The sequence below is a fragment of the Dermacentor albipictus genome, chromosome 10 (assembly GCF_038994185.2).
Source record: "Dermacentor albipictus isolate Rhodes 1998 colony chromosome 10, USDA_Dalb.pri_finalv2, whole genome shotgun sequence".
Taxonomy (NCBI): Eukaryota; Metazoa; Arthropoda; class Arachnida; order Ixodida; family Ixodidae; genus Dermacentor; species Dermacentor albipictus.
Window position 1 is genome coordinate 6,770,455 of NC_091830.1, and position 23,387 is coordinate 6,793,841.

General features: G+C 46.5%; 2 protein-coding genes across 3 annotated transcripts in view; both read right to left on the reverse strand.

Moving 5' to 3' along the window:
- Positions 1-246: 246 nt before the first annotated feature.
- On the reverse strand, positions 247-14,384 carry wrd (Protein phosphatase regulatory B subunit well-rounded). Of its 2 annotated transcripts, none has more exons than XM_070527084.1 (7): positions 14,219-14,384; positions 13,991-14,065; positions 13,122-13,427; positions 10,738-11,858; positions 9,996-10,068; positions 9,830-9,952; positions 247-1,109 (listed from the first exon to the last, which is right to left on the reverse strand). In XM_070527084.1, exons 1-7 carry the CDS (start codon positions 14,243-14,245, stop codon positions 966-968), a joined length of 1,869 nt encoding a protein of 622 aa, XP_070383185.1. In that variant the 5' UTR covers positions 14,246-14,384; the 3' UTR covers positions 247-965. The 2 variants fall into 2 exon arrangements, with proteins under 2 accessions (XP_070383185.1, XP_070383186.1); XM_070527085.1 differs by having other exon boundaries at positions 9,830-9,934; positions 14,219-14,382.
- A 353-nt stretch (positions 14,385-14,737) lies between these two features.
- Positions 14,738-23,387, reverse strand: part of Tango1 (transport and golgi organization 1) — a 41,941-nt gene continuing 33,291 nt past the window's right edge. The window contains exons 16-20 of the mRNA XM_070527122.1: positions 20,420-20,480; positions 19,078-19,113; positions 18,823-18,890; positions 17,061-17,365; positions 14,738-15,126 (exon numbers count right to left, since the gene is read on the reverse strand). Of these exons, the coding sequence (XP_070383223.1) occupies positions 15,026-15,126; positions 17,061-17,365; positions 18,823-18,890; positions 19,078-19,113; positions 20,420-20,480 (571 nt within the window). The 3' untranslated portion in view covers positions 14,738-15,025. The remainder of the gene's footprint in view (positions 15,127-17,060; positions 17,366-18,822; positions 18,891-19,077; positions 19,114-20,419; positions 20,481-23,387) is intronic.

The following is a 23,387-nucleotide window of genomic DNA, read 5'->3' on the forward strand; positions in this document are numbered from 1 at the left end:
AACCACTGCCAGAGCACGCATGCCGAAGCCGTTCTGGTGTAGCGTGGTGCAATTTTGGTAGATTTTTTGTGTTTGGTGCAGTTTGGCACAAGAATTTGCATTTGTATCAAAATGGTGCAATTGGCGCAGCAGTCCCACACCTGCAAATAATGAGCGGTTTCTTTTATTCAACCAGCCGGATAATCCAATCAAGTTCAAATCAAATAGGCATAAACACAACACAATAAACTTAGCATCACAACTTGCGAGATTATCGACATTCTTTATTCAACTCAGAAGAGCTAGGCATTATGCCTGTACTGCCCCAACGTCATGTGACGTTCAAAACAGCTGTGGGCAACTTGTTGTCCCATGTCCTGTCGCTCCGATGGCGCTGTCTTTTCAAGCAGCAACACAACAGGGGGTGTGGTGCCAAGCAGTGAACAACTCGGTGCATGTCTACTGTGTTACGCAAGGCCCGACGTCAGGCACATGCGACAGGCACTAACCCGACTATTCCGTCGCAGAAATGAGCGCACACGAAAATTCATTTAAAGTTCAGTGCTGCACAACCACACCCAACAGGAAATGGAGAGAAACAGGAAGATCTTAGTTAAGCCTAAGCACTGCAACCAAGACTAGGTCGCGCATGCAGCAGTGCTCGCACTTGTGGACTGCCCCTAAGGAGACTTGACGGTCACGACGGTATCAGACACCACACGCTGCTGTGTTGCCACCGTGAGAGGCACAGACCACAAGGGCCTGTTGAGCGAACGGCACGGGTCAGGCTTCAACGACTCTATTGGAAATGCGCGATTGTGCCTAGAGTTTGGGGATGGAGAGAAGCTCCTCCGTCGACTGCTAGTCAGCATCTGGTCCTCTGAGCCTCCCTCCTAAGTGTGGCCTTGGCCAGCGAGGCGCCTTTTCTTTGCTGGAGGGCGTACAAAAATAAAGGCAAATAAATAAGCCGGCAATGGGCGCAGTCATCAGAGTGGGGCATCAGGTGGTGCCAGCAGCTGGTCGGCCCTCTTGTGGTCGCTCAGTGCCTTGAGCGTGAGCGAGTCCAACGGGAGCTCCGACTTGCGCCGCAGCAGGGGCTTCTCCTTCTTGCTGGCCAAGGTTGTTGTCACCTGGATTGCACAACATACTGCTACTTGCATTCCCTCACCAATGGGAGCTGCCGCCACTGGCTGCAGTGAAACAGCGTTGAGGTCTATTGCCATGACAAAGCAATTGCAATCAGCAACCTCATCATTGCCAGAGCATTAAAAGGGGCAGTAGAGAGAAAACCACTATAATCGGTTTATACAGGCCGATTAGTACCTTTTCAAAACTTGCTCAACAGTGTGGTAACATGGGCCTGTTGGTACATACTTATGCAAAGAAACAGCACTTTTGCATGGGACAAGAGTCTGCTGTCTCCTCCTTTCCCACCCAAAAATGCTTTTTCTTCATATAAGCTCTAGCTACATTTACTTAGCAGTAAAGGGTTGATTACCAGAGCGATAAGTACCAACACCGATTCATTTGGCACACAGCACAAAAGGCTAGCACACAAAAGCAGAAATGACTGCTGTACTTCCCACTTTTAAAATTCCATGACCTAACTAATTTTCATGGCATTTTTGTGCACTTATATGTACGAGCTTCTCCAGACATTTTGAGAATCAAAACAGCCAAACATATCGGGTGTTTTTTCTTAAATGGCACACTTTCTTAGACAAGCTTGCAAAAGAGAAGTTCCTGGGTGTCGTGTATATGATTCCTTGCGCTAGTTGCAAACACGTATACGTCGATGAAACGAGAATATCTGAAAAAAATTTAAACAGCACAACTATGATGTCAACAGCAAGCACGTGGCAAGAAACGCACTAGTTGAACACAGAGTGTCCACGAGCCACGACATTGACTGGGACAGCGCAAAGATAATTGGAAAAGAAAAGAACAAGACGGCAAGGCCTTACCTGGAATCCCTTCATATCCAGACAATGTCACACACGCTCAATTGCAACTGAGGCAATCTGCCCTCAATATACACCCGATGCTTACGTCACACCATAAGGCGTATACAGTCGAACCCACTTATAAGAATATTCAAGTGCCACGAAAATTCCATTGCGATAACTGATAATTGTTATAACTGGGTTGCATGAAAAAATCAATATAGGGCGATGGTATAGCTGATGTGAGAAAACAATATAGACGGGGAGGCCAGTGCCCCTCCCCTCCACCTTCCTCCATCTGGCTGCTGATGGGGTGCTCCCATCGCGTGTAACATGCTGCGGCTGTCGGCATTAAAGAATGACGCTGCTATAACAACTGCAAAGAGGTGTCACGGGTGACAAGCGATATGCGAGCACCGCTGAGGCATTGCTTTCGTGCCCTTGAAAGGGGCCTTTTAAAAATTGTGAGAAGGCTGCTGCGGCAGCCTGTCAGTTTGAGAAATGCAGAAGAAACAATGAGGAGAGATCGCCACAAGCATCTTGCCACTTACTTCTCACTGGCTTGCATGACAAAGCCTGTGTCCCTCAGCCACGCATGCTTTATGCGAAGCTTGCCGACATCCTTCTACAAGGCATCCAAGTGCTCCGCATAGTGCACCGGAAAGTTCCTCACAAAAACGAAGCTTTGGAGGGACTGAATCATTTGCCGGGCCCTCCTGTGAGGAAACGTTGATGCAGCCTGCCCTACCGCATCACTGCTGCCGCCATCGCCGTCACTATCTGATGCAAGCACGTTCACAACAATCATCTCATCGGTTAGAAGCACTTAGTCTCCAAATTTATAGCCGTGCGCTTTCTTTTCACCGGCAACGTCAAGCATTGCTGATGATCAGCAGGCGGATCAGCCATTTTCCATTTCGGCGGCGAGTCGAGCGAAGCCGAGAAACCGCGCTGCCAGAGACGACTTCGAGGCAATAAAAGACGAACGCGAGCAATTAAGCCGTTCGCAGAAGTGTGCTGAATGAGGAGCTAGCGAGCAACATGCAAGCAATCTGCTTGCAGAGCAGTTGGCGCGGACCATTCGTGTTTCGGAAAGTGGGGCAGCATAAACCTATGGGCATAGCCCATTCGTGTTTGGAGGGGTGAAGGGCGACAGAGTCGCGCGGAGAAGGCTGGAAAATGAGCGTGCGGCAGCGGCGGCCACCCATCGTGCAGCGGCTCAAATTTCTCGTTTTGTTTTCTTTTCAAGGATATTGCATTTCACTACCTTTCGGCACGGACACCAAGCAGCCAGAATTCGTTACAACCGATAATATGGCATCGGTGCATTGTAGTAAGAGGGCTATTTCACTATGGAAAACATACAAAAAACGATGGTGCAGCAGCTTCTCATTGTTATAACAGATATATTGTTATAACTGGTACCGTTATAAGTGGGTTTGACTGTATAACCAACCTTTACTTCATTCCCTTCATCATGAACAAGGCTCCCGTAGTGGTGCCGAGACATCTTTTTTCCTCTTTCAACAATTGGTTGGCGCTTCATATTTTCTGCCACTTTCTTAGAAAGAAGAAAAAAGAAATATTTATGCCCATACCATGTTTGGCTAAATGCAGATGAGCACCATGAAAAATTTCAATTATAAGTTGTCTTAATTACTTAAAATGTGCAAATTAACTGTTTCATAGCTTTCTTTACATGGCACATGCAACTGTTTAATCGAAGTCAAGGAGTGGTAAAGTCATGTCTGCTTACCGAAAATCTTAACCCTTCAGGTGCCGATTCTGCTGACTGAAAACAGGGTGTCTACCAAGCTGACATTTCCAAATTCCCCAAGTTTTCTAGGTTTTCCCTGAGTGCCTTTGCAAAATTTCCTGAGTGAAACAACTTCTTTTTTTGTGTCAGGACAGGCTGACACCATGTCACCCAATGCTGTCACTCTCTAGTAAGCACATTAAAGAAATAAAAAATGACTTAATCCAATTTGACTAGTAAGGAGTAGCACTTATTTTTTTTCAAAAAGGAGAATAGACTGAAGGGGTTAGTGAACTGCACCGTGAATAAAATACCGTCGAAAAGAATGGTAAAACCCATTGCAAATCAAGTTGAACATTCTCAAATATGAATAAGAAGGAGGTGCATACTGAAGCAAATATTTTCAAATATGAGCTATTTCCATCAATTGATAGCAAGCTCATTGGTATGAGGCTTGAACTTTGTCATAAATGAGATTCTCTCTCAACAGCTAGTAATTAAGTCAACCTCAACTGCCCCGCACAATGCCTCAGTGTTGCACTTCACTGATTTCAAGATATTTTGGTTTGTATGAGGGACACCTGCATCTCAGCATCGGCCAACATTTTGAATGTGTAGTAGGTCCTTTCTGTTCACGTCTTCCTTCCGTTGCGCATTTGCCCCACGAACCATTTGAAACATTATTTGTTAAGGCAACATCCAATTTTTCGCACTCCCTCTGGACCATGAAAACGTCTGAAAAACCAGGCATTTCGAAAAAGGAAGGACGACAAAAAAATGAAAGCTTGTCTCTTACTGACCTTAAGGGCTCAAAATCACCACAGACATATAAGAAAAAGCTCTGAAGGACTGCCAGTACACTTATTAGGTATATCGGTGCTCATACGATGACAGGAGATGGCGGGTGCACGCGTGGTATAATGAAGAAATACGTACCGTGACAATTGCCCCCTTCCCACGCTTGTAATGCCTCACTGCGTAACATTTCTGTACTGAGACGGAGCTGACTTTCGGAAACCAGCATTAAGCAAAGCGCCATGTTTTCCAAGCTTCGAAGCCAATTGAGAGGACCAGAAAGGCAGAGTCAGTGCCATTGCTGACAGCAGCGAATTCTTTCAATGAAAAACATGGCTCCGAACAGCAAGAGGCTTAACAGCAAACGTCGAAGCAGCAACGCCTGGCGTCGCTGCGGTAGTGGCTACGGCTGCCAGCAGGTCTGCGTGAGCGCCGGTTCAAGGCAGCGAGATGCTCAAAATCGAAGGTGGTGGCTTCGATTAATGCCGTTACGGACCTGCAGTCACAACAAAAAGTCCAGGCAATCGAACGGCAAAAGGTTCTTGCGTCCAAAATTTCAGACGCTCTATGTAGGTTTGCTCAAAGCAAGTACCACTCTGGTGCCCCTTGACCATCAGCAGACTTTCTACAATGTTTTCTCGCATATAGATGAGCAAAACTCCGTTCCGAGTTTTGTTCACAGTGCTGAATATTCTCTCACATTCAGCATTGCTGTGGGGAATGGAGAGAATACCTAGCATAACCATTGAAATTCTGTGGAACCTGAGCAATCCATCAACACTTCGAACGCTTCCTAATTGCGACCACTGCACGTCGCACCTTGGCTTATTGAATATGTCGGCTGGAACCTCATATGCTTGCAAGTTGGAAAACTCGACTTCAAGTGCATCGATTCTTTTGATTTGTCACTCTGCTGGGGTAGGATAGCAGGGAATGCCATAATAAAATGACGTACGCTGTTGAATGAAGCAGTATCCAGAGCTCGTACTTGAGCAACTTCAGCCATATTGAGATTGACGTCTCCTAGAGGGAATTTGTGGCGAATGTAATCACATGCTGCCGTTAAGCACAGATGTACAGGCGGCGACAAAAGTGGTATACTCCACGCAGCAGGAGCTGGAGCAGCGGCACACTGCATCAAGACGCCATCTACATTGACACGAGTCAAGCGACATGCCTGCAGATAATAAAGGGCACCCATTGCCTGTCTCGATCCCAGATACTGCCTGTAGATGGTGTTGCGATGCAGTTTTCCGTTGCTCCTGCTCCCACTGCGTGGAGTATACCACTTTTGTCGGCGCCTGTACAGCAGAGAAGAACTGCTCTCTCTCAATGCAGCTGAGTCTCAACCACAGAGTAGGTTGTGCTGCCAATGACTATGTCTTCATCACTTTTCTGGTTCTCTGCAGCTCCAAAGTCAACTTCCAGCAATGAATGGCATGCCTTGGCAACACCTGGGCACACAAATCTAGTCAGGAGATCCTCAAAAAGGCGGTTCAAGAGGCCCTTCAGTACATGAATCTGAGGAGCCTGTGCCTGAAGAAGGCAGTTTGCCAGTGGTATAAAATTCTCGAGAAAAAGACAGCATGCTCTGTTTAGCTCTGATGATAAAAAATAAAACAGGCACTCCTCTCGAGTCATGTGGCTGGCTTCCCCGGAATCCTTGGTATGAAGTTTCAGTTCTTTTGCTTGAGGTCTAGAATGAGCTCCTTTTCTCTTTAGCAAGAGTTTGTCGCCGTCTGTGCTTTTCTTCCCTCGAGACCTACAGCAGTCTTGTGAAGATGGGTAGCAGAATTCAGGGTCAGTGCAGGGTCCTTGGGGGGTTTGTGAGGAAGTCTTTGGAATTAGGTATGACTCCAGAAACAAGCTCCGCTTATTACAACAACTGCTTTGTTTCGGATAAGGAAAAGCTGAGTAGTGGTTTCCACTGGTCATGCAGCCTCTTCAAACACTTTCCCAACGACAGCCAATGTGTCGGCGAATGCTTCATCTTTCCGACCTCGGCGTCGTGCATTTCTTGGAACTCTTTGAGCCTATCTTTCTGTTTCGAGCTTTTCCATAGGTAAAAAAAAACGTCAACCATAGCCTCATCAACTTTTACAGGAAGATATGAAGCTCCTGTTTGGGTGGCCAAGTTGATGAGATGACACGGGCAGCCAACCCCTATCAAACCTGGTTGAGCCTCTCTCCATACAGCAAAACAGTTTTCTTACCGATCATGACACTGGTATTGTCCGAACACATAGTCAACAGGTTTCCAACAAGCGAATTTTGAGACTTCATCTCGTCCAGGGGACGTATTCTGAAACGTTCGCCGCGGCGAAGTTTCACACTGACCACGCCTCCGCCGTTGCGGCGCGCTCTGAATGGCTGCTTTGACAAAACCGGAAATTCAGGTGGCGCAAGTGCATTTCCGGTTTTGTCAAAGCAGCCATTCAGCGCGCGCCGCAACGGCGGAGGCGTGGCCAGTGCGAAACTTCGCCGCGGCAAACGTTTCAGAATACGTCCCCAGAACGAGATTTGTAATCTTGTGACTCGTCGCTTCCCCTTGGATTGACCCGAGGCAAAGAAGGTGGCTATTGACTACTCATTTCTTTAACGAAATATGTCGCAACAATAGGGTAAAGCTGCATATCCCTATTGTTACTGCCATCCACAGCGATCGAAAATACTTGTTGTTTTAGGGCTAGTCATACAAAAGGTGAGGCCAACACTGCAGTGACTGAAGCTGACTCAAGTCCAAACCTGCACGCCCGTGCGAACAAAGGCAACAGCATGGCAACAGGTTTGCCAAGGCGCTATCAGCACTAACAAGCTTTGGATATGGATTCGTGACCCCCCAGTAGACAACAGAAGTTTCTAGAGCCTTGCAGCTGCTGATGATACCGCGTATATGTATTGCCCTCTTATGGCAGCGCAAGGTACCAAGGTGTAGTTTTGCTACATTTTCAAGTTTTTCTTTTTCCGCAAATAAAATGTTTTTCGTAAAATTTCAAGCAAAATTCAGAAGAGTTGGTAGGTATGGCAATGTTGATAAAGCTGGTTTCACATGAATGACGTGAACCGGATCACTTCACAGCTAGCACTCGCACTACAAAGGATGAGATAAAGAACAGAGTGGCCCTTGCATGGGAAACTGCGCTGGAGCAAATGCAACTGACCCACATCGTGAAGCACTTCGCGCAGACCGAGGGAGCACAATGGGCATGGGTGACGTACATATGATCACGTGATACGCAGTCCACAAGCTCAAATAGCGATTTGCTTCGTAGTGTGGAAGTTTTATAATCATCTTCTGCTGCACTAGGACAGTCAATGTGATCCAAGTTCTAGTATGTCAGCATCACGTGCACTGTTTTCCGACTACTAAACGCACAATGACGATCCGTAAAGATGCAACTACAGTAAACTCTCAGTTGTACGAACGTCGGTTTATCGAATATTTCAGAATAAAGAACTTTTTAAAAATCCTCGGCAGTTTTCTTATAGATTCTATGCAATAATGTTTCACTTAAACGAATTTCGGAACAGTCAATATTTCAGTTTAACGAACTCGCTCAGAGGACCAAGGCTTATTTTTACGATCAGAACCGATGCCCGCCCTCATCAAACCGCCGCTCCAGCGCCCCTGGGGCAAAGCAGCGGCGCGCGAAACGAACGGCAATGAGGCATGGCCTCCGAGATCTCTCGCACAAAATGAGCAAGCAGGTAATCTCGGAGGCCATGAACAAATGTTGAATTCCAATGGCGGAGTCGGAGCAAGTTTTTCTGCTCGTTTCGGAGCAAGTTTGTTCCAATGACAGAGTGAGGGCGGGAGTAAGGAGTTCCAATGAGAGAGTCGGAGGGGATTCAGAGCGGGAGTCACTCCGTGGAGCAGAAAAAGATGCTCTGCCAAAATCGGCGGAGTGGACCGGAACTCTGCGTGACGCATTTCCTTTACCACGTTTGTCTGCTGGGAGGCACCACCGGTCACGACTCGCGAGGAAGCAAAATCAGCTGCACTCTTGGCGAGATATCCATTCCGCACTTTTAAAAAGCAACAGGTGAACGGCGCTGAAGAGACAAATGACCGGTGTGGCGGTGCTGGGAGCAAACAGCAGAAGGAGATGACAACACGCAAGGTATCCTGGGTAACTCGGTGATAGAACTTCCGCTTCGGCCTTGCTCCGGCAGCGCAGGTTGTGTTCCACTCCCGGATCTGGAGGTGTTGCTCTACGCCAGAGTCGAGCGCTCGCTCGCGGAGTCCGTCGGCTGCTCCGACTCCGCCATTGGAATTCAACAAAAGTAACATTGCTGGCGCTTACAACGCCGCCAGAGCAAAGCGGCGATCTGTCACACCACAAACCACGTGGTGTGTGTTTTTTTACGACCGGCTAGTCGTGGCATGGTCGTCGTCTCTTTCTTTCGAAGAAGACTAAGAAGAGGCAACTGCCGAGCCAGTTTCAAGGCCTCTAACTCTAGCTGAGGTTGTAGGGTACATTGGAAAGCTGAGAGACTGTGTCTCAACAGCAAGCTGTGCCAGAAAAAGTGTACAAAAACATTGACTCTTTGCACAGTCTTGTTACTTCCTGTGCTTTAAAAGTACAAGTGCAGAAGAAGATTACAGATCTTTTTTTAAGTGAGAAAGGCAGCATTATAACTGTTATGAACTTGTTGATATGTGCAAATTCCATTTCACACATTTCTAACACTATGGATGTCATGTCTTTTGCTCCATGAATTGCTCTTTCAAACTTTTGACTCTGTACGCCATGTCTTATGTTGGTCTAGTGAATAGTCAGTTTAGTGAACTATTTCCTTCAGTCCCTTGAAGTTCACTCAAGTGAGAGTTCAATGTATGTAGGGGAGATGGGAGCTAAAACACGCAAGGATGTGGGTTACTTGGGAGATAACAAACCTTAAACAGCTGAGAACTTGGCCTTCAAGTGTAGCTTCAAGGCGAAATTCAAACATAATCTGAACCCTGGCTTTACTGTTACATTTTTGCAGTGCGTTATGGGCGCAAAAATACAAGACTGATACTGCGAATGGTTAGAGCCTACAACAATTAGAGCCATGACAAAAAACAAGACTACCTTCATATTTATGTTTATGACAATGGAACAGAACAATGTGTAACCAAGCTACCTGGCAGGCATTTAAAAATGAAATGTGGCTTATTGATTGTTATAAACTATAAAAAGACCAAAAGTCTGGACATTTGGCTGTCCCGAATGGGTCAAGTTGTGACTCTGGACTTTTACTCAAAAGTTGGGACTGTGTCGCTAAATTCAGCAGAGTTGGAAACCTTAATTATGCTGGAACTAATCTAGCATTAGCACCCAAAGTGTTAGAGAAAGGTCTTCACCCTACTCACCTCCTTGGCCTGGCTTTCCAGCCTGTCGTAGAGCATGTCGTCGTCTTCCGGTGGGCTTTCAAGGGCCGGGCTTGTGGTACCTAGCTCGGGCTTCACTATGTGGAACTGCACAACCACAGTGCGCTTGAGTCATCGCTTACAACACTGCTCCTCTGCAACTGCATACCTGAGGATTTTTCTCGGCTAGACTCTCTATCCGGTTCCAGGCGTCCTCCCGCTCCCGCAGGCGCATTTTCTCACTGCAAGCACACAGTATGCAAGAATGACAAGGCCCGTAACACCAACCCTGCCCACATTTATGAGATAGGCTCAAATGAACAAGACAGAATGAGACACTAATAGGGCACTGGTGCGCTGTATAACGCACCTGTCCTGCAAGTATTATTCATCTCATCGTCCACCGCATGTCATAAGTCAACTGCAACAAAATTTCACTTTGGCTTTCATCTGCGTCAAGTGATCTTGGCAAAGCTGTGGGGCAGGTAATTGTCTGAGCTCTTTCATCAACAGATACCAAAGCACCAAAGCAGATGATGCATGCACTAGTTAGCAGATATGACACATATCCAAGCACATCGCTTCAAAAATTTTTGGTGTGCTGTAGACGCCCCCTAATTTTAGGGGTCATGGTGAGCAGCCGTGATGGTTCTCAATGTACTGCATCATTTGCCTACAACAAACAGTAAGGGCAGTATTTTCTGCTTTGTTCTTTTTCAGTTTCAGCATCAAAAGCATTATTTTCACAAGTTTTTTATGACACATCCGCTTACACTTTGAACATAAAGCACTTCACACAGGCCACTCTATAACTAAATTATCTCAAAATAGGTTTTTTCCACTGTCTAAACTATCGTACAGTTGGTTAAAAAAAAATGCTAGTCAAACTTCGAACTCTGAAAGAGACTCACTTGTGGCGCTCCTGACGGTAGTTCTGGACGCAGTCGTCGAACAGCTTCTGGTTCATCTCCATGAGCAGTTTGAGGGCATTGTAGACGAGGCCATAGATGGTCTTGTTCCAGTGGGCTTTGGAGTTTTTGTACAGCGCCGGGAACACTATGGGTAACAATGTAGCCGCATTGTCGCTGACCAGGCTCATGATGTACTCATTGTTCCAGTAGTAGAGGGCTCGCTCGGCCACCTGGAAGTGGGGCGAGGAGACGCAGCGCGCCAGCTGCCGGAAGAGCGGCACCATCACCTTGGCAAACTCGGCTGGCTCAATGACGTCCAGGATTTCCTCGAGCTCGTTGAGGAACATCACCTCCTTGGGTGAGTGCACCTTTGGCCAGAACTTGAGCAGGGCCAGGATCACCGGCTCTGTCAGGCTCGGTTCTTTCTCGAGGAACTGGACAACGCAGTAGGCCAGCTGCGGGTGGTACACACTCAGCGACTTGACCTTATGAAGCGGCATTAGCACACGCAGCAGGAATAACTTGTGCTCCTCCTTGAGGGGCAGCGCGAAGCCATTGATTATGGAGCCGAGGATCTCGAGCAGCTCAGCAACACCGTTATGGTGCTCTGTCTCATAAATGAAACGGTAGAACATGTGGTTCACCTGCTTGCGCACATATGCCCGCAGCCCTAGGAACTTGCCATATATTCGATGCAGCGTCGTCTTCAGGAAGTCACGCTCGCGGGGGTCCTCTGAGTCAAACAGATCCAACAGTTGCAGCACAAACCGCTGGTCCAAATGCCGCTTGGCCAGCGCAGGCTGGAAGTCTGGGCTCTCGAGAAACCGCAGAAACAGCTCATAGACAAGCTGGAGGTGCGGCCACGCCGCCTCCAGTGTTGGCTCGTCCTCCTCGGGGTCGAATTCTGCACCGTTAGGATTGGACGAGGGTGGCAACGTGCGGAACACGTTGACGCCGAACATGTGGATCATCTCGGGATAGATCGGCTCCGTCAGCACACCACGCTGAGAGGTGATGTACTCAACCATCTCGTGCAAAGCTGCACGTTTCACCTCCTTCCACTTGAGGTCTGACAGGGGGTCGGTCATGAAGTCAAACAGCACACAGCACTGTCGGATTTTCTGCATGAAAAAAAGATCTGAAAGAATGTAGTACTACTGCCCACAGGTACGCTACACCAAGTAGGTGCAGGAACAGGGCTGTTTACATTCCTATTAGTGAGGATATACATCTTATGAAGCAGCGTTATGCTGCACCCATTTGTGCAGAAAGTACACATGCCATTTCTGGTAGTGCCACCAAAAAGCAATGATGCATTTTAGCACTACAAGCCTTACAGTCAGTCAGACAGTCAGTCTGACAGGGTATCACAAACTGTACAAGTTATTGTAAATAGGTAAACAGTTCAATGCAATCAAGGGCATTTATTATAGCTGAGAACACAGTCATAGGGCTTCCAACCTGTGCTGCATACCATTAGCTCTACACTGTACACGGCAAAATACAGCCTGGCCTATCAGCCAGTGCAAGGTACCAGTGGTTTCAACAATTTCATAATGGCAGCGTTTCTAAGACACATGGGGATCATTTGCAGTAACGGCTAACTGCAGACATTTCCTGAAACATTCATGCTGATGGCCAGGGCTTTGTCATCTGTTTATTCTCACTAGAATTGTTGTCCAACAGAAATGAAAGAAGATTCTGGAATGATACAATGACCGACATCTTGTAGCTTCTTCATGTCCCATAATCAGATGCCACAAGTGCAAGCTAAGCCATCGCATTTACAGCCAGATTGCTGATCGAGTGGTAAGCCGCATAGCAACCTATATATAGTGGCCTACTTTTCAACGAACACCCTTTTCATGATGTAATGAAAAGTGCGCGCACAGAAAACTGTGTTTTTCTGACAACTCAGGTGCAACCTGGAGACCATCACTGCAGATGTACCATTCAATACTGTTATAGAATTAATAATAATGGTATGCAAGATAATGAAAGGTGACAAAGGCACAAACTTAGCAACACTACTCACAAAGCTATTTGAAGTTGAGCTTTGTGTAAATGTTTGCACATGCAAAAGATTTTCTCGTGAGAAAATCATGCTTGTTGTATGGCCAGGCAAATTTCTGCAGTGTTCATACTGTACCCTTTGTGCTTTCAGTTTGTAGCTTGCGTCTATCTCACGTCTGCATCTAGCTACACAAAGAATTACTGGAATACTTCGTGCACTATTACTGTGTTCACTTACAGCGACAAAATTCTCAACAAAAATTGCTTGTCGGCACCTACGCTGCACTTTCAAGCGCATCACGGCATAAACATTTTTTCATCCCGTGGGAGCTCTTAGATCAGACTAGGAAACAGGTGGTCGCTGATCTCACCTGAATAAGCAGGTCCTCGCGCTCACCCAGCGGTGCGTCCTTGAGCGCGGGCAGCTTCTGGAGCTCGCGGTTGTGGCTCACGTTGAAGCGCGACGAGTTCTGGCGCTTCTCCTTGCGCATCCCACTGCCCGGGGCTGTGGGCACCACGGCGCCAGCCAGCTTGCACTTCGCCACCAGGTTTGCGGGCGGAGGAGCCGACTTGGGTCCTCCAGCCCGCGCAGCTGCCGCCGCCGTGCCCGCTGTACCACCTGCGCCGTTGCTGTTGGCGTGCACGGCACCGCTGGTGTTGTTGCAGGCCTGGCTCACCTGCACCACCACGTTCTCCGTCAGCTCGCACACAATGACAAAGCGCTGTCGCCAAGAGACAGGTGCGCGCGCGTACGACCCGGCCCGGATACTTTAAAGGAAACTTCGTGGTGACCGCACTTTTGACAGACAACACTGTATGCCACGTCTCATCCATGCTACCGTGCCGGCCGGGTCGTTGTGCACGGTCGCCATCCGTCGCGGCAAGTTCGCACAAAGCGAGTCTCGAGCGAACTCTGCGTCGATTTGCGCTACCTGCTGCGAGAAATCGAGTGCCTGCCGGCTGGATCGGTCTGTCAAACGGCACATGGTCGGCGACAGCGAGAAAGAACGCACAGCCTGCGCCGTTGCAATCGAGGCCCAGCCGGCGGCACGCACGTCTCGCGGGCACGTCGTGCTGCGCACCCGCGGTCCGCGCGCGTGTGCCGCAGTCGGCCGAGCCCCGAGTTCGACGGCGCAGCGCCGAGACCCCCCCGTCATTTTTTAGCCGCGGAGACGCCATGTTGCGCAGGCGAGTGGCTGCCGACAGGCATGCGGCGGCCGCGCACGGCCGTCCAGCTCACCTCGTCGGCACCGTCGACCGCGTCTTTGCCGCTGCCATTCTTGGCCGTCACACCGGAGCTGTTTTTCGCAGGCACCTGCGAGGCCAGGATGGGCGAGCCGCGATTAAGCCTAACACACACACACACACACACAGGCAGTGGAAAATGCACGTCAAATGCCGAGCGGCTTGGCGACACTGCTTCGCATGACACGGCACACCCGGCTCGGCAGTCGTCACTTCAACCCACCTTGTCTTTGTCAGTCCGATTAGGCATTATTTTATTAACGGTTCACGCGCCATTGGGCGAAGGGCAAACTTTTCAAGGGAGCAGTGTACGTACTCGACACCCGCCAGCGAGTGTGCGACTACCAACAACTGACGCGATAGGTCCGGAGGGCGCACGTGACCTTTCAATGGCGGAGAGATACATAGCGCTCGCGTAACAGCCGTAACATCACTGTGACGTCACCTGCGGCTCGCTGGCAGCGCGCGCACCCTCCTCGCCCACCACAAGGTTTTGCGCGATTCCGGCGTTGCGCTCTGCAGAACCGAAAAAAAAAATATGTAGAAATAATAAATAAAAATCGTGCGCGCGAGCTTCGCAGTCGCTTTTGCAAAGGCAACCGTAGCGCTCGAGTTTGTGCAAGTTTGCTGCAGTTTGCTGGGCTTTCCTTCGCTCTCTCCCTTTTGCTTATTCTTTTTGCCTGCGGCGCACAAGACCCAGGCCGTGAACAGCTGCACAGCATGGGGAGACAAAGACAATGCAGACAGGATCCATCATTTTTATTTACACACGTCTCTGCGATCGCCCAGTAGACGCAGGTGCCAGGATGAAAACTGCAGTGTCTTTGCTCTGCACTGCAAGCCCTCGGCAGTAGTTGCGGGGCACGGTACGATGATGCTCAGTTCGGTCAGCCTCAGAATTACTGGTAACACGGAGAGGGGTTCGGGGGCCGGCTCTCCTAGCGAGTCCTTTGAAAACTCCTTGGGGCTGGGGGGTAGCAGATGATTGAAGCCACTACCCATTTACAATCCTCTCCTAAGGTCAGGGGTATCATAGCGGTGTGTTGCGACCACCAGTGCCGTTTCGTCGACTGTCTGCTGACAACGGTTGGGGACTAGATTTGAGTGGCCGACCTCTGCTGTCCGAGGCAGCTGCAATGAGAGTGCAGGAAATCAGTTAACATGCTTTGAATACACCTTCAATGCCTCGGGCTAGGTCATGGTCAAACTCCAGCTTATTTAATATATACATAAGCCACAAATGATGCTCAGGTACAAAAAATTTTTTAGTTGCCCCTGATCAAGTGTGCGAGATTTCATCTTCGAGCACACTTTGATATTGTAGATGTTTGCTTGTAACCAGCATTTACATTTGTTAAGCTGGCAGTCATGCGACAAAATGCTGTCACAAAAGAGCCTGCGCTTGCCAACATAATTCATGCTGTTCACGAACTCCACATGCTTTTATAAAGGAATGGACAAAACTGAATAAGCTCATGCTGACAGAATACTTGCAAGACAAGGGTCTTCCTGTACAATTTATCAAAATATCTTGTCTGCTGATGTTTTTCTACTACAGGAACCACAATAACGACAGTGCCAAAAGAGAAATGTGGCATCATCAGTGAATTAAACATGCAAGCAAATCTGCAATAACGGAAAAAGATTATCAGATTGCAGTTGAGGTTCTCAATAAAAGAGTAAAGTGCCACACGAACAAAACAAGCCAAGATTTTCCTCACTACTGCACCACAGAGTAAGACATCTGTGGCTTTGTGTCCACATTTACTTTGTCCCGCATGATTGTGTGTTCACAGTAATCCACTCACGGAGTACATGTGATGCCAAAGCCTTCCTCGGCAATAAAACAAAACCTGTCTGGAAGCCACGCAAAGTTATCTAGGAGAAAAAGTTTGCACCTTTCTTCAGGGTAGTACCACCGAACCTCAATGACTTAATGACTCTCTTTATTGCCTTGTCGCTGATAGTGATGATGTGGCAATAAAAGGAGTCAGTTAGAACACGAACTTTGTAAACAGTCCATGCGGAACAAGACAAATGAAACAGCTGTGTTAAAAATGCTTTGCTTCAGCCTAGAAGTGTGGTCATTTCTTTTTCTTGGGCCACTGTCATGAATCTAGAATGACACAGCCTTCCAGAATGCTGCACACGACATTATCTGCTTAATAGTTCAAACATCTTTCCAATTGTTTAAGTAGTAAGTAGTACTCACATTGTATTGTACAAAATATACTGCTACGAACGACTGGCCGACATGTTCATTGCAAGCATTCCCTTTATTACCTCACTCTGCAACTCTTCCTCCATGTAGTCCATCTGCACACGCCACGTGCAACATACACTGCACGTCACCCGCGCGTGCACCTACCACTGCACCTCGCCTTGCCTCACTTGTAGCTCTCAGTCCAACTACACCGCCACTCTCTCCTCACAATACCACACATTCTCAAAATTAGCAGGATGATACCAGGCAAGCATAAAGACTGGGAAACACTTGTAAGATATTTTAATTTGATAAATAAGTAAGTCTCGAAATACCGGACCTGGCATCACTGACATTATCGTGATACGATGACACAAAACTTAATTCACTGATGTCATGTATGAATAAGGCAAGGCTGACAATGATGTTGCTCATAAAAGAGCGAACAATAGTGCTGCTTGCACTTCTTCTAGCTGCATTCATACGTGGCAGCTGCAGCAGCATACAAAGGCTATTCAAAATCATTCTTTTTTTTTATGTGTTCCATGCCTTTCGTAAAAGGTATTTCAGGATCCCTAATTTCAGTTTGCATGTACCTATTTGTATAACTTCGTCTTGCAGTTATCTTGGCAACGTGCAAGGAAGCAGATTTGCAGTAGGAACTGGCAGTTGTACAAAGTTATTGCAGAATCTCTTCAAGACAATCTATGTGGCACACAATGTGAAAAGCATAAATGATTGCATAAAATATGGTGCACTGCTAAAATGGTACACCTTGGCGCGCCTAACAGCACGTGGTAAATTGTAGTACATCTGTGTCTCATCGCAAATGGCGCGGGCATACACTACGCGTTTCACTCACAGGAGCTAACAGAGGCCTGGCTGGAGCGGCCTGGTCGCGGCACAAACGGCGGCGGGGGCGGCGCCAGGTCAAAGAAGTGTGGGCTGCCGCCCGTCGCACGCATGTGCTTGAGCAGCTCCGGGGGCGGTGGTGGTGGGAATGGTGGGAACGGCGGAGGTGGCATCATGTCCAGGGGAGGCAGGTGCGGGGGGCCGTCCAGCAGCGGCGCCTCATCCTTGGTTAGGAGCGGAAGCCTAGGCGGGAACAGATCGCCCGGCGGTAGTGGTGGTGGCTGCTGCTGCATCTCCCGCTCCAGCAGGGTTAACCTGTAATATACACACAGGCGTTCAATCAGAAGTACAATTGCTTGTACACGAGCATGAGTGAGTGACGAAAAGTATGATCAGACATGGATGTGAACGAGAATGAGTGCCAATGAGTTTGAGTGAACAGAGTAGAAGAGCGGGCGGTTAACATCAACGAAAGACAGCAAATTTCAGAGGACATGATGTGAACGAGTGTTAGTAGGTACGAGCATAAGTGAGAGTGAGTAATAATAATAATATATGGGGTTTTACGTGCCAAAACCACTTTCTGATTATGAGGCACGCCGTAGTGGGGGACTCCGGAAATTTTGACCACCTGGGGTTCTTTAACGTGCACCTAAATCTAAGTACACGGGTGTTTTCGCATTTCGCCCCCATCGAAATGCGGCCGCCGTGGCCGGGATTCGATCCCGCGATCCCGTGAGTAGATAAGCTGAAAAAATATAGGTGAGCAAATACCAGCGACATACACCTATTGTGCCTGCCTATGAACGTACAGTATGAGACACACACATGAGTGGAGGGAACATGTGGCAAGCATCGCATAAATAGAAGCACTGGGTTTAGGCAACTCTTTCGGCTGAATGGCAGGCTCATTTCTGCTCAAATATGAATGTTTGAAGGCATTACTTAGCTGCTCTGTTCACAATAAATACCAAGTACACATTATCTGCAGTGACAGCACAAAAACATGTTGATTTTGGTTAAATAGTAGAGTGGCACGCTCTGTCACTGGCACCACTGTCATCTGTTACTGACAGCACTGTTTTGTTGCACCAAAATCAACATTTTTTTGTTGTTGTTGTTGTTGTGACTTTTGCACATGCCTTCGCTGAACTCAGTTTGCTGCATTCAACTGTGTAGCCTCAACAAAAGTGCTTAAAAAATAAATTACAAAAGTTACTCAATGCAAGTTGGCACTACTATTGTGGGACCACTTTTTTGTGATTTCTAATGTTACAGGCATTCCCATGCCATGAGCAATCAAAACTGCTATTCATGCTCTGTTCACCTTAGAATGCTAATTTGTCTTGGCTTGTGGTGATTGAGCATGTCAATACATTGGTAATGAATTACTTTATTACACTAAAATTGGCGTTAAGATATTGTCCTTAAATATAAAGCAGTCTTATTTTGAATATAATTCCTAAACTAACAAGTACATAGTATAATGTTCCCTATAGATTTACTCGTCAACACTGCCATTAATTCCAAATGACATTTTACTGTCCATATAGCAGCATGCCACCAAAGTGACACCCGCTTAAAGTGTCACTAAATTTGCCCCTCCTACCAAGGTATAAATGAATAAACTATGTAGTGTACATCAATGCGTGAGTTGCTACTGTGCATAGTGATGCATTTTCGGAAGTTGTAGCACCACAACAGTTTTGTGTGAACAGAAAGCAAAAAAAAAAAAAAGCGTGGAAGTTGCCATAGCCCAATGCAAGACTCGCCTCTGGCGCAGGGCTGTCCTATCCCGGTTGGCTTCTTCAAGCTTGCGCTCCGCGGCCCGAGCAGCCAGCTGAAAAAAAAAAAAAAAAAAGCAGTGGCAACTGTGTGGCACAAAATGTTTGGCCTTCACTACACATGAAGCCGCTGAATTATAATATGTTTGCTGAGTTATCCAAGTTGTCAAATGAATGGGGGTTGACTTAATGAGCCTCCACTTCATTCTCTTGAACATCTTGCACACACATGCTCAAACTCACCCAGTTCTCATGTGCCCGCTTCTCCTGGTCTGCCACCTGGTGCAGAAAGCAGAGTGCAAGTTTAGCAAGTCATCAACACAGCTTGCAACGTGCCACATGAACTTAAACAGAAAAAAACTTGCTGGCATAGATATATACTATGGTAAGAGAAATAAAGACCTCTGGAAGCCTTTAATGTAAACCGTACTGTGACAATTTTCTATGACATAAGACAACTTGTCTGGTAGTCATTTGAGTTCAGTTTTTGTACTATTGGTTAAGTCCCTTTTGAGATCATTAAAGATCATAAACACAATCATTAGTGATTATAAACACTGTCATTAGAGGTCATAAACACAGCTGAGGATTTCTGTCAGCTTGCATGTCGCCAAAACTGCCACTGAGCAGATCCTCATCTCCGAAAAAGATTTGAGCTCGTGAACTATCATATATGAACCGTTGTTCTCACCATTGGACCACAGCAGTTCTGCTAGCGATGAAATAGTTCACTACAATAATATTGATATCCTTAACAGTTGGCACCATGAACGATTATTTGAGCAGACTAGGTGAACAGCTGTAATACAAGTGGTTTAGCTAACAAGCTGGTTCAGCTACACATGTGAGGAAAAACCAAGCCTTCCTACTAGCTGGTGTCCAAAGCCGAGTCAAACTGCTCTGACTCATCTGTCGTGCGATTTGACTCAGCCAAGAGGTGCCTGGAGCTTTCACAAGCAGTAATCTCTTTTCAGTTCCTGCTCAGCGAATTTTATGCTCATGTAGTGACAAAATGATACATCTAGCTGATTTTTTTCATAGGTTTTGTATGAGGTGTGCTCTTTATATCTACGTGAGAAAAAAAATAAATGGAAGCGCTGACTTGCTGTGCCTGTGACAAGAGAGACATTACAGATAGATGAACACAAAACACTGAGCTTTGGCACAGAGGTAAGTGAATGTGTCGCAGATGCAGCTATTATTTGATGCATTATGATCACAAATGACTGCTAGTACGCGTGCTACCTAAAGGCACCTGCTGGCTAATGCTAGGACAGTGTTCTCAAGAAATCATCTTTGGGGATACGATCGTTGTTGCAAGATTTTGGGTGTCTGGGCGTCAGCGTACATAGCTGAGTTAAACACTGATGTGTCTGAGCCTGAGCCACGAAATCTTGCAACAGAGATCCTATTCCCGAAAACAACTGTGCGAGAATGCTGCCCCTAATGTTATTTCATGTTGAAGCATTTCTTGTCATTTCTGGCAGATTCACAGAAACAGTTAGCATATTCTAGCAGATTTAAAATGTCACTTTAGTGGGAATTTTGCAAGAAGAAAATGGGCAATGCTGGGTGCCATCCTGACCTGGTTCTTGTAGTTGCGCTCGGAGAGCTCCATCTCTTGGCGCAGAGATGACAGCTGAGACCTGGGAGGGGCGAGTCAGTTATCCCTTCATTCATTCACTAATTTAGACCACCACATTTTCCCGGAGGGCATTACCAGCAATACAAAATCAACAACAAAGAACCGAACATAGTGTGAAGACACATGTACCAGTGAGGTCCTTAACAACAAGCAGTCAAACTTCGACATAAAGAACATAGTTATAATGAAGTAAATATAGGAAGATGTAGGTATGGCTCCTATCAGTGGCAAAATTTTTCATTTACTTTCATTTTCCCTAACTTTATCACTTCTACAATTCAATTTGAAAAATCAATGATTTCCCTGATGCTTTCCTTGTATTATTTGTTGTCATCATACAATTATGAATAACAAAAATAGAGTCCTTCAGTTCCCCTTCTTTTCGTCCACAATTAGCACAGATAATCAATCTGACTAGGCGTCAAGACTATAATCCAAAATGTTATTGTTCTGCAAAACTCTTTGCTTTCAAAAGAAAGAAACAAGAAGAGGGGGAATGGGTGAAATAAAGATACCTTCATGGTATATATATCAATTCCAACTTATTTACATTAGTAGAGAACTGTAACATGATGGCTCACTGGAACAAGAGTTCCACATGCTCTGGTTCTATCTGACAACACTACCAACGCTCCTTCTGCTTACCTCATTTTCACAGACACAATCTGTCCCTTCACATAACTTTCATATTCAATAACAATCCTAGGAAAGAAAAAGAACCCGTACTTATAACACATGCAAGTAACCACAAACACTAACACCCTGTACCTCCACCAGAAATGTTAGAAGGCATGAGGTATTTATTTAGAAGGCTTGGCACTATAGCAATGTATGGGGCAAGGCTGCCAGACCAAAAGCAAAGACCTCGTCTTCCATCTCTTTCACTGCTCCTTTCCTTAGTCGGTCTGTGTACAAACACACCATTACAATATCTTAAAAAACTCGCCACAATTATATGCAGAAGGCAAATCCCAGCAGACAATCTTGTTTTCTGTACTACTTTCACAACTTCTCTTCAACAAACCGCAGTGCAACCTCACAATAATGTGGAGTGCATTGTGAGGGGCAATGCACAAATCATGCCTTCACTTGCAGCTTCAGCAATGTCAAGCACACTGCCAAGAAGCTGTGCCTGTAGGCAAAAGTTGCGCATTACCAAAACTCAAACACTTTAGACTCCCTGGATTTCCAGTGTGACTTATAAACGCAAAAATGTTGTATGCATTCCAGTTTATGTTTACGCTAGTGTTATGTCTACGTCACACTACAGCGTTCTGCCAGCTTCACAGACAATGAAGCCTGCACAGCCGCTCCCCCCCCCCTCCCCTACTTTTACAATTGTAAATGTTTCCCAGCACCACAGACACAGACAAACAAGAATCTGAGCATGTACCTAAATACGTACTGCTAAACACAAACCTCAAATCAATTTCTGTTTCCCTAAATGGCATAATCTACATTAAAAAAAAGAGTGTCCATGCATAGAATCCTGCACAGAGCCACTAATATTTTTGGCACAATGTGACAAACTTCGTTAAGACCATTGTGAAAGCTTGAGTTAAGAAATATGCTGGTATGCAGATGATTATTTTAGTTTTAGTTTCAGTTTATGATTCCTTCAACAGACAGCAGTGGATTATACCGTAGACTTTCGTTAATTGGACTCCAGTTAATTCGATTTTTCAGTTAATGCTATCCCGAACGAAGGTGCAGGCCAGCGCCCATGCATTTCCATGGGCCCAAATGATCATTATTTCAATCCAAAAATTGGCCTTCGCTGGATGATTAAAACAAACAGTCCACACACACACACGTGCGCCTGACCCCTATGGCGACCGCAATAATGACCCCTTCAGTGGCAGCGTCTGTCTATGTGGAGCTTTGGGGATAGTGAATGCACTGAATGCACGTAATCGCTGGTTGAGAATGCCTATCTTAAGCCTGCCATAGCAGGATTTTCAGGCAATAACAGCAGCTAACAATGTCTGATTAGGGTATTTACCAGATTATAACGGGTGCCTTGTGTTTTGTAATGAAATCTGGCCGAAAATTGCCTGCACGGTGCAATCAGGTATGAAACCAAAAGCGCCTTGGCGGCGTTGATACGCTTTTCCGCACAACATGTCTGTGACTGACTTTAGCTGTGACTGACTTCTAAAGCCGACTTTAGAAAACTGGCCGCCATTCTGAAAAATCGTGTACAAGTTACATTTCTACTTTGACTAGGAGCTTTAAAGGGACCCTGAAACGATTTTGATGATTTTGTACAAACGTACTGAGCCGTTAGGGTAGGTCCTTCTGATCATTGATGCATCTAAGTGCTTTGCGTAAAGCCTGTAATTTATAATAAGGTTTTAAAAATTTACATCACTACCGATCGCAGCACGTGACTCGGCTGAATTTTCAGCTGCCCCTGACCATTTGATGCAAGTTGCCCTAATGGCGCCAGTAGGGCGAGCTATCCCGTATCATCGATAATTTTCTAACTTCATGGTGAACAAATGTTGTTCGTAATAGTTGGAATGTTGGTTAATTTGTTTCTATAAAAAGAAAGTAACAGAAAGAAATGCACAAGGACAATTTCTCACTACACTTAAGCACTTCGGCACAAAGCAAGTGTCGTCTGCATGTTAACGAGAGCTCCACGGTTAGTGTTGATCTCAATCTTTATTTTTGCAAGCACCATGATTTGCCTTTGTTGCGTTGTGGGCTGCAAATGTAGTGACGGGCAATATGTCAAGCTGCGACATCGTGTCCCTCTGTAAGGCAACAGACGAGTGGAATGGCTGCAGTGCATCGGACTTTCGCTATCCTATCGGCACCAGGATTTGAGCGTTTACGGCCGGCACTTTACGCTGGAGAATTACTAGCACAATAGTGCTTCGCGTGTCGAGTATTCGGGTAAACG